Source organism: Oncorhynchus gorbuscha, linkage group LG20, assembly GCF_021184085.1.
Source record: "Oncorhynchus gorbuscha isolate QuinsamMale2020 ecotype Even-year linkage group LG20, OgorEven_v1.0, whole genome shotgun sequence".
Classification (NCBI taxonomy): domain Eukaryota; kingdom Metazoa; phylum Chordata; class Actinopteri; order Salmoniformes; family Salmonidae; genus Oncorhynchus; species Oncorhynchus gorbuscha.
In genome coordinates this window covers 6,781,208-6,796,207 of record NC_060192.1, presented here as the reverse complement: position 1 = coordinate 6,796,207, position 15,000 = coordinate 6,781,208, and the positions used below count along the sequence as shown (strand labels likewise).

The 15,000-nt window shown below is 50.5% G+C and overlaps 1 protein-coding gene across 5 annotated transcripts in view; it reads left to right on the top strand.

Moving 5' to 3' along the window:
- Positions 1-14,171, top strand: part of mef2ca (myocyte enhancer factor 2ca) — a 34,631-nt gene extending 20,460 nt beyond the window's left edge. The window contains exons 4-10 of one of the 5 annotated variants that reach the window (XM_046317362.1): positions 2,791-2,994; positions 11,526-11,669; positions 11,767-12,019; positions 12,126-12,304; positions 12,879-13,008; positions 13,192-13,294; positions 13,396-14,171. In XM_046317362.1, coding sequence (XP_046173318.1) covers positions 2,791-2,994; positions 11,526-11,669; positions 11,767-12,019; positions 12,126-12,304; positions 12,879-13,008; positions 13,192-13,294; positions 13,396-13,732 — 1,350 coding nt within the window. In that variant the 3' untranslated portion in view covers positions 13,733-14,171. Of the gene's footprint in view, positions 1-2,790; positions 2,995-11,525; positions 11,670-11,766; positions 12,020-12,125; positions 12,305-12,878; positions 13,009-13,158; positions 13,299-13,395 lie in introns of those variants that run through there. The other 4 variants (XM_046317360.1, XM_046317359.1, XM_046317361.1 and 1 more) reach the window with 4 other exon arrangements.
- The last annotated feature ends 829 nt before the right edge of the window (positions 14,172-15,000 follow it).

Sequence of the window (15,000 nt, the reverse complement as noted above, 5' to 3'; positions counted from 1 at the left end):
TCTGTCTCTTCCTCTCCTTTTCCTTTCTGTCTCTTCCTCTCCCTTTTCCTTTCTGTCTCTTCCTCTCCCTTTTCCTTTCTGTCTCTTCCTCTCCCTTTTCCTTTCTGTCTCTCCCTCTCCCTTTTCCTTTCTGTCTCTCCCTCTCCCTTTTCCTTTCTGTCTCTCCCTTTTCCTTTCTGTCTCTTCCTCTCCCTTTTCCTTTCTGTCTCTCCCTTTTCCTTTCTGTCTCTCCCTTTTCCTTTCTGTCTCTTCCTCTCCCTTTTCCTTTCTGTCTCTGCCTCTCCCTTTTCCTTTCTGTCTCTTCCTCTCCCTTTTCCTTTCTGTCTCTTCCTCTCCCTTTTCCTTTCTATCTCTTCCTCTCCCTTTTCCTTTCTGTCTCTCCCTCTCCCTTTTCCTTTCTGTCTCTTCCTCTCCCTTTTCCTTTCTGTCTCTTCCTCTCCCTTTTCCTTTCTGTCTCTTCCTCTCCCTTTTCCTTTCTGTCTCTTCCTCTCCCTTTTCCTTTCTGTCTCTTCCTCTCCCTTTTCCTTTCTGTCTCTTCCTCTCCCTTTTCCTTTCTGTCTCTTCCTCTCCCTTTTCCTTTCTATCTCTTCCTCTCCCTTTTCCTTTCTGTCTCTCCCTCTCCCTTTTCCTTTCTCTCTTCCTCTCCCTTTTCCTTTCTGTCTCTTCCTCTCCCCTTTCCTTTCTGTCTCTTCCTCTCCCTTTTCATTTCTGTCTCTTCCTCTCCCTTTTCCTTTCTGTCTCTTCCTCTCCCTTTTCCTTTCTGTCTCTTCCTCTCCCTTTTCCTTTCCATCTCTCCCTTTTCCTTTCTGTCTCTCCCTCTCCCTTTTGCTTTCTGTCTCTCCCTCTCCCTTTTCCTTTCTGTCTCTTCCTCTCCCTTTTCCTTTCTGTCTCTTCCTCTCCCTTTTCCTTTCCATCTCTCCCTTTTCCTTTCTGTCTCTCCCTCTCCCTTTTGCTTTCTGTCTCTCCCTCTCCCTTTTCCTTTCTGTCTCTTCCTCTCCCTTTTCCTTTCTGTCTCTTCCTCTCCCTTTTCCTTTCTGTCTCTTCCTCTCCCTTTTCCTTTCTGTCTCTTCCTCTCCCTTTTCCTTTCTGTCTCTCCCTCTCCCTTTTCCTTTCTGTCTCTCCCTTTTCTTTTCTGTCTCTCCCTCTCCCTTTTCCTTTCTGTCTCTCCCTCTCCATTTCCTTTCTGTCTCTTCCTCTCCCTTTTCCTTTCTGTCTCTTCCTCTCCCTTTTCCTTTCTGTCTCTTCCTCTCCCTTTTCCTTTCCATCTCTCCCTTTTCCTTTCTGTCTCTCCCTCTCTCTTTTCCTTTCCATCTCTCCCTTTTCCTTTCTGTCTCTCCCTCTCCCTTTTCCTTTCTGTCTCTCCCTCTCCCTTTTCCTTTCTGTCTCTTCCTCTCCCTTTTCCTTTCTGTCTCTTCCTCTCCCTTTTCCTTTCTGTCTCTCCCTCTCCCTTTTCCTTTCTGTCTCTTCCTCTCCCTTTTCCTTTCTGTCTCTTCCTCTCCCTTTTCCTTTCTGTCTCTTCCTCTCCCTTTTCCTTTCTGTCTCTCCATTTTCCTTTCTGTCTCTCCCTTTTCCTTTCTGTCTCTCCCTCTCCCTTTTCCTTTCTGTCTCTTCCTCTCCCTTTTCCTTTCTGTTTCTTCCTCTCCCTTTTCCTTTCTGTCTCTTCCTCTCCCTTTCTGTCTCTCCCTTTTCTTTTCTGTCTCTCCCTTTTCCTTTCTGTTTCTTCCTCTCCCTTTTCCTTTCTGTCTCTTCCTCTCCCTTTCTGTCTCTCCATTTTCCTTTCTGTCTCTCCCTTTTCCTTTCTGTCTCTCCCTTTTCCTTTCTGTCTCTCCCTCTCCCTTTTCCTTTCTGTCTCTTCCTCTCCCTTTTCCTTTCTGTTTCTTCCTCTCCCTTTTCCTTTCTGTCTCTTCCTCTCCCTTTCTGTCTCTCCCTTTTCTTTTCTGTCTCTCCCTCTCCCTTTTCCTTTCTGTCTCTTCCTCTCCCTTTTCCTTTCTGTCTCTTCCTCTCCCTTTTCCTTTCTGTCTCTCCCTCTCCCTTTTCCTTTCTGTCTCTTCCTCTCCCTTTTCCTTTCTGTCTCTCCCTTTTCCTTTCTCCCTCTCCCTTTTCCTTTCTGTCTCTCCCTCTCCCTTTTCCTTTCTGTCTCTCCCTCTCCCTTTTCCTTTCTGTCTCTCCCTTTTCCTTTCTGTCTCTCCCTTTTCCTTTCTGTCTCTCCCTTTTCCTTTCTGTCTCTTCCTCTCCCTTTCCATCTCTCCCTCTCCCTTTCTGTCTCTCCCTCTCCCTTTCTGTCTCTCCCTCTCCCTTTCTGTCTCTCCCTCTCCCTTTCTGTCTCTCCCTCTCCCTTTCTGTCTCTCCCTCTCCCTTTCTATCTCTCCCTTTTCCTTTCTATCTCTCCCTCTCCCTTTCTATCAATCTCTCCCTCTCTCCCTATACCTTTCTATCAATCTCTCCCTCTCTCTCTCCCTTTCTATCTATCTATCTCCCCCTGTCTCCCTTTCCATCAATCTCTCCCTTTATATCTATCTCTCCCTCTCTCCCTCTACCTTTCTATCTATCTCTCCCTTTCTATCTATCTCTCCCTCTCTCCCTCTACCTTTCTATCTATCTCTCTACCTTTCTATCTATCTCTCCCCCCTCCCCTCCCTACCTTTCTATCTCTCTACCTTTCTATCTATCTCTACCTCTCCCCCTTTCTATCTCTCCCCCTTCCCCCTCCCTACCTTTCTATTTCTCCCCCCTCCCCCTCCCTACCTTTCTATCCATCTTTCCCTTCTCCCGCTCGTTCTCCATCTCCAGGTGACGTTCACCAAGAGGAAGTTTGGCCTGATGAAGAAGGCGTACGAGCTGAGCGTGCTGTGTGACTGTGAGATCGCCCTCATCATCTTCAACAGCACCAACAAGCTGTTCCAGTACGCCAGCACCGACATGGACAAGGTGCTGCTCAAGTACACCGAGTACAACGAGCCTCACGAGAGCAGGACCAACTCTGACATCGTGGAGGTGGGTCCCACACAGTTTATTTGCAGACTGATTCACGAACATGGTTTCCCAGGTCTAATAGCAGATGAGATATCTGATTATAAGTACATGTTCAGTTTGTTGAATTAACAGTGGAATTCAGCTAGTCTGATGGTATTTTGTGACATTTGGTACTCAGGCCCGTGTGTGTGTGTGTGTGTGTGTGTGTGTGTGTGTGTGTGTGTGTGTGTGTGTGTGTGTGTGTGTGTGTGTGTGTGTGTGTGTGTGTGTGTGTGTGTGTGTGTGTGTGTGTGTGTGTGTGTGTGTGTGTGTGTGTGTGTGTGTGTGTGTGTGTGTGGGTGTGTGTGTGTGTGTGTGTGTGTGTGGGTGGGTGGGTGTGTGTGTGTGTGTGTGTTGGGCTCATGGCCCACGGCTCAGGGAGGCTAACGTGTGCAGGTCTGAGTCGGCCAGCCTGGAGTTACTTAACGATGTTAAGGAACAAGGTGTCCCCTCACACACACACACACACGTCCAACATCCACATTCAACCCTCTTCAGGGCCACCCAGCGGACCATGGTCCATGTGACAGAGGTCAGGGAGGTTTTAGGGATCAGAGTTCACGGGACAGGTGTGTTGGATTCCGGCTCTGGAACGTTGGCAGGAATCTGCGCCGGCTTGGAGGAGAGTTGGTGTGGTCTTATATAGGATCCTGTTAAAGACGGGGAGAAGGAGAGAGAGAGAACAGAGAGATCAGTGAAAGATGTGCGTTCCCACACAGGCCACGAGCCTCCCATTGGGAGTAGTGGGAAAACCGAGCTTGGTAGAGTTTTGGTAGAGTGCAGAAGGGGGTGGGGATGGGGGTGGGGATGTTAAATGTGTGGGAATGGGGACTTCTAGCACTGCAGAAAGCTGGGGGGGGGATATGCAGCTCAGTTTTGGGACTATCCCATGTGTTCCATTGTACACTGGGCAAACTAAATCAAGCAAGAACAGCTCAAATATTCCAGAGTTTCACATTTGAGCCCGATCTGGGAGGTTATGTGTCGACGTGTCAGTGTTGTATAACGTGGTGTTTTGCCTGATGTTGTAACGTGGTGTGAAGGTGGGTCAGGTCTCCCTCTTCACCTGTCCTCCACGAGGCCACCTCATGGTTAGTCTGCCAGCCCCGACAGGAGAGGCATATCATTTACTGCTCATCTACTGTAATCTACCATAATCCCATCACACTCAATTACTGTAATCTCAATATGCTCCTTCTAATCCCTCTCACCAAGCGTCAACTCTCCTCTCCCTTCATCTCTTCTCCCCATCCCTCCTCTCTTTCCTCCCCCTCCCCCTCCCTCTCTTCCTGGCTGACCTGGTCACCTCTAGTCTGTAGTCTCCTGGGGGACAAATAAATGAGGATGGATATTTCCCTCCTCTTTCTGTCCCAGTTCCCTTTCCTTCTCTCTCTCCTCTCTCACTTTCAAGCCTCTCTATCGCTCCCTCGGGCCCCTTCTCCTCCTTTCTCCCTTACCCTCTATGCCAATTTATTCCCTTCCAGATTGTTTGTGTTCCGTCTACCTATCAGCCTCTCGATCCCCCCCCCCCCTCTTCCTTGAGCTTTTCAGTCCCCGTCCCTCCCTCTTCCCTGACCTTTTCAGTCCCTCCCTCTCCCTCAGCCAGTGTGTTTGGTTAGTTCATTCTAACTGGTTTCCCCTCCAGCTCTCTTACCACAGAGTTGATAGAGCCACTGTGACTTCATGCACATGCATGCCAGTGCATTCCTGTGCTTTGAGTTGTGTGTGTGTGTGTGTGTGTGTCTGTGTCTGTGTCTGTGTCTGTTGTCGAAGCTCTTAAATGTTTTCACCTGCAAATGTGCTGCTGTCCACACGGCTCACAACCACAGACGCAGAGCGCGACAATCTCGAGACAGAGAAGACCAAAGCGAAGCAGAAATGACCCCTACTCAGTCTTTTTACTGGAGTGTGTCCTGTCCATAAATTGGTAGTGACTTTCAATATACTATAACAACATACGGGTACATTTCTCAGCGTCTCACACAGCTCCTGTGCTTTGTATTGGTGAAAAAACTCATGACCTAGCTGTGAAACCTTGTGAGCCGTAGAACTATCTGTCTGACAGGAATGGAGCAGAATAGAGTCTCCTTTGTCCGAGTTTCTTTCCCCAATAATGAGGGGGAGGTGTGTGTGTGTGTGTGTGTGTGTGTGTGTGTGTGTGTGTGTGTGTGTGTGTGTGTGTGTGTGTGTGTGTGTGTGTGTGTGTGTGTGTGTGTGTGTGTGTGTGTGTGTGTGTGTGTGTGTGTGTGTGTGTGTGTGTGTGTGTGTGTGTGTGTGTGTGTGTGTGTGTGTGTGTGTGTGTGTTGGATTTGTTGCTCGTGGACCAGGATAATGGCTATAAATAACGGAGAACTTCTGCATTCCTCACCCCCTTTTCTACTAACTCTATTTCGCTCCATTCTGTGGTGTGTGTGTGTCGCAGATTGAAAACAGCTGAAGCTCTCAGTGAGGCTCGTCAAAAAGAACACACAAAACACACACACAGTCCCAGTGGTTACTCCAGCTCTCTTTGTGTAGTCAATTCCTTCCTGTTAAATGCCTGGAAACCAGCAGCAGGCTAAAAATAGCCCGCTGCTGCTAAGAATAGCCTCTCTGGGATGTGCGTATGCGTGTGTGTGTTGTATGTGTGTGTGTGTGTCTTGGCGGGCTGGCAGTCATGAGGAGAAATAGAGGGGTCGTGTAACTTGGTCAAAAAAACTTTAGATTTCATCTCATTTTAACATTCTGTCATAAATAGCACATGTCCAACTTCATAAAAAAACACATTTTCCCAGCTCAAGAGTTTATATAAAAAATTATAATAACTACAGTAAGTACCTATTATGTGCCAAATAAAGTAACAGGGTTGACTGTAACAGGGTTGACCGTAACAGGGTTGACCATAACAGGGTTGACCATAACATGGTTGACCATAACAGGGTTGACCATAACAGGGTTGACCATAACAGGGTTGACCACTTCATCTTAAATTGTGTTTGTTGTGTGCAATTGACAGGGAGGTGCAATTGAATAAAAAATTGTCAAAGATTTTTTTGCCTGTCTATCTATGAGTAAGAGGGTTGAAGTGTTTTCCAACACAAAACAACAGAAAATTACAAAAAAAGAGTCAAACCAGCTCACCTGCTTTTAACATTAGGATTTGACTAGTTATTAGATGTTCAATGTTTCTTTAGATTTCTTTTATTTTTTATGAATCGTTTCACCATATTAATACGAGACTTCAGTTCACGTAAAAGAGTTGACCTTAAACTGAGGGGACAGACGCAAATGAATCACTGTGAAATAAAGGATCATCTTCATGAATAACTTTGTCAAAGCAACAAAATAACTAGGGCTTTACAATGAAGGTGAAAACCTCGAATTTCCCCGCGTCTTATATTGATCTCCACACTGTGAAGTTGGAATAATCCTGTGAAAAGGACCATGATGCTCTTTTATTGTAAGAGCTGTTTTGAAAAGACAACGTCAGCCTGTTTTGGTGGGATGGAGTTGTGGTCCGGTGACGGGCAGGTCGTTTATCAATGAAACTCCACAATACGGTGCCGAGCGTTTGATTGGGCTGCTGAGGGCCAAGGAGACCACCAGCTCGGCTAAAACCATTGACAAATAAGCGCTGTTTTCAAAATAAAAGCTATAAGTATTTGGTTTTAACATCATCACCTCTTCATTAAACATCCTATTCAGAACTGCGCGTTTCCGATTATTCCACCTTTAACTCTACCATCGGAGTTATACAACCATTCACTGCATTCTTTACATGATCAGTGCACATCGATTGATCATGTCATTTCAGACATGTGAGGGTAGCCTATCACTTTGACATATAACTAGCTAGCTAGCTAAGCAAACAACGTGTGTCATTTAGCTTCGTCAGAGATGAGGCTTTTGGAAAGCGCTTGATATCGGCAAGTCCTCGCCCTGGTAAAGTTGCCGGTCAGACTCCTGTCATCACCGCTACGGTCAGCAGCATACCACCCTGCATACCACTGCTGGCTTGCTCCTGAAGCTAAGCAGGGTTGGTCATAGTCGCTCCCTAGATGGGAGACCAGATGCTGCTGGCTTGCTCCTGAAGCTAAGCAGGGTTGGTCATAGTCGCTCCCTAGATGGGAGACCAGATGCTGCTAGAAGTGGTGTTGGAGGGCCAGTAGGAGGCACTCTTTCCTCAGGTCTAAAAATAAATAAATATCCCAATGCCCCAGGGCAGGGATTGGGGACATTGCCCTGTGTAGGGTGCCGTCTTTCGGATGGGACGTTAAACGGGTGTCCTGACTCTCTGTGGTCACTAAAGATCCCTTGGCACTTATCGTAAGAGTAGGGGTGTTAACCCCGGTGTCCTGGCTAAATTACCAATCTGGCCCTCCGGTCACCTAATCATCCCCAGTTTATAATTGTCTCATTCATCCCCGCTCCTCTCCCCTGTAACTATTCCCCAGGTTGTTTCTGTAAATAAGTATGTGTTCTAAGTCACCGTACCTGGTAAAATAAATCATCAGCTAGCCAGTAGTGAGAGATGTCATCAGGCCGCCCTCGCGTGTCTGAAATGACACGATCAGTTACTTGCTGTATAACTCTGATGATCGAGCAACGTTTTTATCATGGAATGATGGGAAATGTGTAGTTCTGACTATGGCCTTTGAGAGGTGATGATATCACAAACAAATAGTTCGCATTTATTGAACAATCCCTTGAAAAACGGCGCGCAGCAGGTAAATGGAACCGCTCTGCTCCATATTGTGATGTTGATAGAACAATAAGGAGGAGAGGTCCTGACCTCTGCCACGAACAGTTCGTCTTCAGTTTCCCCCTCCCCAGACCACTCCCAGGCAGTCATAGCAAAATTCTTTCCCTATAAATTGGTCTTTGCTTTTTTGACCATTTTAACATCAAGTAATCAGAGGAAGTTACTTCATTGTTACCCAGAAATGATTTTATATTGAGATTTTCTTTTTTAAACCCAGCTGCATTGGACCTTTAAGTGGGTTCAAATCTTCGTGTTGAGTGTTGAGTGTGTTGAGTGTTGAGTGTGTTGAGTGTTGAGTGTTGAGTGTGTTGAGTGTTGAGTGTGTTGAGTGTGACTGCATGTGTGTGCGAGTGCGGTCGAAATGTCCTCCTGTTGGGTTAGGAGAGGTGAGATGTTGTGAGAGTTGCACATCATGTTCCCTGGCACACGAAGAGCTGCCTTGCACTCTGTGCCCTTGTAATTATGGCACATGCCATAATTGATATGGAAGTGGTTGGGAGACCAGACCACCCATAGGGGAGAAAGAACAACAGGGAGTAGACGGGGAAAACAGAGGGAGAGATTGAGGTGCTGTAATGGTTTTTGACTTGAGGTTGTTTTTTTCGTTAGCAATGCCAGGTAGGTTGTGCCTACCAGAGAAAATACTGATTTCTCCTTTTAGTTTGACAGGGAATGAGTTTAGGGTGGGTTGGAATGGAGGTATGGTGTTCAGCGATCTCTCTCTCTCTCTCTCTCTCTCTCTCTCTCTCTCTCTCTCTCTCTCTCTCTCTCTCTCTCTCTCTCTCTCTTTCTCTCTCTTTCGCTCTGTTTTCTCTCTCTCTGTTCGCTCTGTTTTCTCTCCTCTCTCTCCTCTCTACTTCTCTTTTCTCTCCCTCCTTCTCTTCTCTCTCAGCTGTCCCCCCCCCCCCCCCCCCCCTGAGCACCTATAGTCAGCTGTGCACTCAACCACCTACCGCATTCACCTCTTCCCACACGCACATACACGCGCAGACACGCACACGGAACACAAATACGCACCTCTCTCACCACGACAACACACGCTGCTCTCAAGGTTACACATGACGGGCCTGTGTGTGCCAGGGCTGTGTCGAGCCCTGTGTCGAGCCCTGAGCCCTGTGTCGAGCCCTGAGCCCTGTGTCGAGCCCTGAGCCCTGTGTCGAGCCCTGAGCCCTGTGTCGAGCCCTGAGCCCTGTGTCGAGCCCTGAGCCCTGTGTCGAGCCCTGAGCCCTGTGTCGAGCCCTGAGCCCTGTGTCGAGCACCTGAGCCCTGTGTCGAGCCCTGAGCCCTGTGTCGAGCCCTGAGCCCTGTGTCGAGCCCTGAGCCCTGTGTCTGAGCCCTGTGTCGAGCCCTGAGCCCTGTGTCGAGCCCTGAGCCCTGTGTCGAGCCCTGAGCCCTGTGTCGAGCCCTGAGCCCTGTGTCGAGCCCTGAGCCCTGTGTCGAGCCCTGAGCCCTGTGTCGAGCCCTGAGCCCTGTGTCGAGCCCTGAGCCCTGTGTCGAGCCCTGAGCCCTGTGTCGAGCCCTGAGCCCTGTGTCGAGCCCTGAGCCCTGTGTCGAGCCCTGTGTCGAGCCCTGAGCCCTGTGTCGAGCCCTGAGCCCTGTGTCGAGCCCTGAGCCCTGTGTCGAGCCCTGAGCCCTGTGTCGAGCCCTGAGCCCTGTGTCGAGCCCTGAGCCCTGTGTCGAGCCCTGAGCCCTGTGTCGAGCCCTGAGCCCTGTGTCGAGCCCTGAGCCCTGTGTCGAGCCCTGAGCCCTGTGTCGAGCCCTGAGCCCTGTGTCGAGCCCTGAGCCCTGTGTCGAGCCCTGAGCCCTGTGTCGAGCCCTGAGCCCTGTGTCGAGCCCTGAGCCCTGTGTCGAGCCCTGAGCCCTGTGTCGAGCCCTGTGTCGAGCCCTGAGCCCTGTGTCGAGCCCTGAGCCCTGTGTCGAGCCCTGAGCCCTGTGTCGAGCCCTGAGCCCTGTGTCGAGCCCTGAGCCCTGTGTCGAGCCCTGAGCCCTGTGTCGAGCCCTGAGCCCTGTGTCGAGCCCTGAGCCCTGTGTCGAGCCCTGAGCCCTGTGTCGAGCCCTGAGCCCTGTGTCGAGCCCTGAGCCCTGTGTCGAGCCCTGAGCCCTGTGTCGAGCCCTGTGTCGAGCCCTGAGCCCTGTGTCGAGCCCTGAGCCCTGTGTCGAGCCCTGAGCCCTGTGTCGAGCCCTGTGTCGAGCCCCCTGTGTCGAGCCCTGTGTGTCGAGCCCTGAGCCCTGTGTCGAGCCCTGAGCCCTGTGTCGAGCCCTGTGTCGAGCCCTGAGCCCTGTGTCGAGCCCTGAGCCCTGTGTCGAGCCCTGAGCCCTGTGTCGAGCCCTGAGCCCTGTGTCGAGCCCTGAGCCCTGTGTCGAGCCCTGAGCCCTGTGTCGAGCCCTGAGCCCTGTGTCGAGCCCTGAGCCCTGTGTCGAGCCCTGAGCCCTGTGTCGAGCCCTGAGCCCTGTGTCGAGCCCTGAGCCCTGTGTCGAGCCCTGTGTCGAGCCCTGAGCCCTGTGTCGAGCCCTGAGCCCTGTAGTATGGCGCGTCATGCGTTCTGAAATACAGAGGAGGAGTTCTTCACTTTCTTCTCTTTTCACGTTCACTGTCATGTTGTCTGGCTGATGTGTTATTTCATCAGGGCATAGTGTGTGATTGTAGGGTGGGGAGGCGAGAGAGGTATGGGGGATTGAGTAACAGAAGGGAAGTGAGGGGTGGGGGCAGGGAATGGGCATGAGAGAGACAGAGAGAAGGGACAGTGGGGGTGAGAGGGACGGGGAGTGTGGGGGGGGTGGGGACTGGGGTCGAGGGGTGCTCTGGCTGCCATAGAGGCAAAAAATAGCCATCTACGGCCATCCCTCGGGCACAGAGCTGTGGTTGGCTGAAGCCGGGCTCAGTCACTCCCCCTCCCCGTGTTGGCCAGTGACAGGTGGGCATGACTGGGCAATACGGTGTTGGGCCTGCCACAAAATGTGTGTTATGTGTGTGATAGCTTTTTTGGTCTAGTGATAGGCCAGTGTTAGGCCGTAACGTGCTGAGATACGACAAAGTTGAGACAAACTGCACGCACACACACACACACACACTGGGAAAAAGCATCCCAGCTCCATGAACATTATCAGCAGTGATAAGAGAGGCCTGCTCTTTCCATTACCCCCCCCCCCACCCCATTTTCTCCTCTCATCTCTCCAAATCACTGTCTACCACCCCTCCTCTTTCAGCCCCTCTCCCTCTGTTTCCTGTACTTTTTTCCTCTCACTTTGTCTACTCTCCCTCTCTTCTCCGATCACACTGTAGTTCAATGAGACTATTTATCTAGCATGTGTTATAGCGCCTCTTGGTGGCAGTCAAGGGGACTGCAACACTTCAGAGCTCTAGAGTAGCTGTTGTGGTTTAATCACTGACTCTCTTTTTGTAACAGTGGCATTAATAGACTCTCAAGCCATTTGCAGAGTATCATTAACATTTGTACTCTCTCTCTCTCTCTGTCTCTCTCTGTCTCTCTCTCTCTCTCTCTCTCTCTCTCTCTCTCTCTCTCTCTCTCTCTCTCTCTCTCTCTCTCTCTCTCTCTCTCTGTCTCTCTCTCTCTCTGTCTCGCTCTCCCTCTCTCTCTCTGTCTCTCTCTCTCTGTCTCTCTCTCTCTGTCTCTCTCTCTCTCTCTCTGTCTCTCTCTGTCTCTCTCTGTCTCTCTCTCTCTCTCTGTCTCTCTCTCTCTCTCTCTCTCTCTGTCTCTCTCTCTCTCTCTCTGTCTCTCTCTGTCTCGCTCTCCCTCTCTCTCTCTCTCAGACTCTGCGAAAGAAGGGTCTAAATGGCTTTGACAGTCCCGACATCGAGGCAGACGACTCTGCTGGTCAGAGCCCCGAGTCAGAGGATAAATACCGCAAGATCAACGACGACATCGACCTCATGATCAGCAGACAGAGACTCTGTGTAAGTGCTAACTGGAATTGTGTGTGTGTGTGTGTGTCCACTCCTACCACTTCTCCATTTGCCTTGCTAACCCTGTCACCTCTTTGTCTCTGTCCAGCAGGCTCTCCCCCCCTCTAACTACGACATGATTGGCTCCATCCAGGGCCAAAATAACAGCGGACTACTCTACTCTCAACCTGGGGCGGGGGGTTCCTTAGGAAACCACAATCTGCCGCCCCTCTCGCACACACACCCCGGGCTGCAGAGGAACAGCATGTCGCCTGGACCCCAACACACACACCGAACCCCCAGCGCTGGAAACGCAGGAGGGATGATGGTCTCGGAGCTGTCGAACGCCGTCTCTAACACTGGTGAGTTAACTATCGCGATGCACCCACATTTTTCACAGTGTGATGGTTTATGCAACTTGGGTAAAACAAGAAAAACGGACACTATTCTCCTCTGTCCGTCTCCTAGGTAATGGTAGCTATGGTAACCACCGTCACTCTCCGGGGCTGCTGTCTCCGGGATGTGTGGCCAAAGGCATGCAGGCCAAGACTCCGCCCCTGATGACCTCCATGACCCTGAGTGGTAACCGCAAGCCAGACCTCCGCACGCTGCTGCCCCCTGGCAACAAAAACAACATGCCCTCCGTCGTGAGTGATCTCCTCTTTCTCCATCTCTCTCTCTTTCTCCATCTCTCTCTCTCTTTCTCCATCTCTCTCTCTCTTTCTCCATCTCTCTCTCTCTCTTTCTCCATCTCTCTCTCTCTTTCTCCATCTCTCTCTCTCTTTTCTCCATCTCTCTCTCTCTTTCTCCATCTCTCTCTCTCTTTCTCCATCTCTCTCTCTCTCTTTCTCCATCTCTCTCTCTCTCTTTCTCCATCTCTCTCTCTCTTTCTCCATCTCTCTCTCTCTATCTCTCTTTCGTCCGTCCCCCCCCCCCCACCAGACAGATGTCAAAACACTTACCTGCTCCTCACACTCTAGCCCACACCGTACACTCAAACACTAATATGAGTTGTATTGCTTTTCAACGCTGCCAGTGCGAGGATTTTGACATGATGCTGGTGAGTGGTGTGACAACACACTAATGGACAACATGTAGAAAGTGAATATCTGTTTGTATGTGGAGAAGGAAATGGAGATCCACTGAATATCTGTTTGTATGTGGAGAAGGAAATGGAGATCCACATCAGTGTGTTAATGTTTGTTTGTTGTTTTCCTCCAGAACCAGAGAATAAACCACTCCCAGTCTGCCCAGTCTTTGGCTACCCCTGTGGTCTCCATAGCAACACCTACTCTGCCCGGGCAGGGTATGGGAGGGTACCCCTCTGCCCTCTCCACCTCCTATGGCACAGGTATGCAATCCTCTTCTTCTCTCTTCCTCCTCTTCTTCCTCCTCTCAAAATCACTGCACCGCATTAGGAATAGGAAGGACATGTACACTAGGAAGGATTTAGGAAGGACCCACAAGGTTTGCAACCTTCCTCTCCATTCCCCCTGTGTAGAGTACTCTCTGGGTGACCTGAGCTCTCTGTCAGGCTTCGGAGGGAACGGCTCTGGATCAGTTCACCTGGGATCAGTAACAGGCTGGCAGCAACAACAGCTACAGAACATGCAGCACTCAGCATTAGGACACATGGGGTGAGTGTGTGTCTTTGTGTGTCTTTTCCTCTGTGTGTGCTTGTGCTTTTGGGTAGTTCCTCTCCCTCTTTCTAACCACTGCCGTTCCTCTCCTCCACCAGCAACCTTTGTCAGAACTCCAACCTCAACCTCCAGAATGTCCATCAGAACCTTCACATCAAGTCAGAGCCCGCCTCCCCGCCCAGAGATCGAGGCATCGGATTTGTCAGCGGAGGGATGGGGGCCGTGTCCCAGGGCTACCTAACAAACCAAGGCCCAGTCGAGGCAGGGCGGTCTCCTGGCGACAGCCTGTCCAGCTGTGGGAGCTCATACGACGGCAGCGACCGCGAGGATCACCGCGGAAATGACAACTTCCTGCTGCGCCCGATGTCCAGTCAGGAGGAACGCCACAGCCCGTCCGTCAAACGCATGCGCCTATCAGAAGGCTGGGCTACATGATAAGGCCCACCCCTGATGATTCACTGGGGGGGGGGGGGGGGGGGCTTGTGTAGAGTTACCTTTAGTGTTACCCTGACTATTAGTAATCCTGTGTCCAAAACGGCACCCTATTCCCTGCATAGTGCTCTTGCCATAAAGTAGTGCACTTTATAGAGAATAGGGTGTGATTTCAGATTTGGCCTATATTCTTCTTGTGCAGAGTGAGAGTGTTACACTATAACAGGGACATTATATACAGGACTGTGTGTGTGTGTGTGTGGGGGGGGGGGGGGGGGGGTTATAATAGAGACATAAACTGTGTCTCAAATGGCGCTCTATTGCCCATGTAGTGCGCTACCTTTGGCCAAAAGTAGTGACACCGCATGGGACATAGGGAGTTACTTGAGACGGCACAGTGACATGCAAGGAGTGAGGGTTTATATGGAGTGGTGGGAGTCTGTGGGGGGGGGGGGGGCAATTTCTTGCGTTGTGTGTTTGTGAGGGAGGGAATAAGTCAATGAATATGTACACTATGTAAACTAACTAAGAAAAGGTTGAAGATGTCTGGTACTCTGTATGGCCAAGCTACTGGTGAGTTCAGTAATATACTAGGAGACACAAGGACAGGCACTGAGGAGTGGACGCGTCACGGTGGATTTGTGTGTGTGTGGATGAGTGTCTACGTCTGTGAGCGTGTGCACACTGGTGTGTGTGTGTGTGTGTGTGTGTGTGTGTGTGTGTGTGTGTGTGTGTGTGTGTGTGTGTGTGTGTGTGTGTGTGTGTGTGTGTGTGTGTGTGTGTGTGTGTGTGTGTGTGTGTGTGTGTGTGTGTGTGTGTGTGTGTGTGTGTGCCATGTACTACCTAGGCCCAGTCTGCAGCTGGCTGACTAGCAGACAGATAGTGCGAGTGTTCACTACAACTCGTGCATGTTGCAGGTTCAACGTATTCATGTATATAACGAGGGAGGGTAGGCAGAGAAAGAGAGAGAACGGGACAGAGTGACAAAGGCAGGAAGAAAGAGAGAGATGGAGGGGGGAGAGACAGATGGAAGTGAAAGAGAAAGACAGAAAAGAAGAGAGCGACAGAGGAAGAGAGACAGCGAGAGGAGAGTGATAGGCGGAGAGAGGAAGAGAGACAGGGAGAGGAGAGTGATAGGCGGAGAGAGGAAGAGAGACAGGGAGAGGAGAGTGATAGGCGGAGAGAGGAAGAGAGACAGGGAGAGGAGAGTGATAGGCGGAGAGAGGAAGAGAGACAGCGAGAGGAGAGTGATAGGCGGAGAGAGGAAGAGA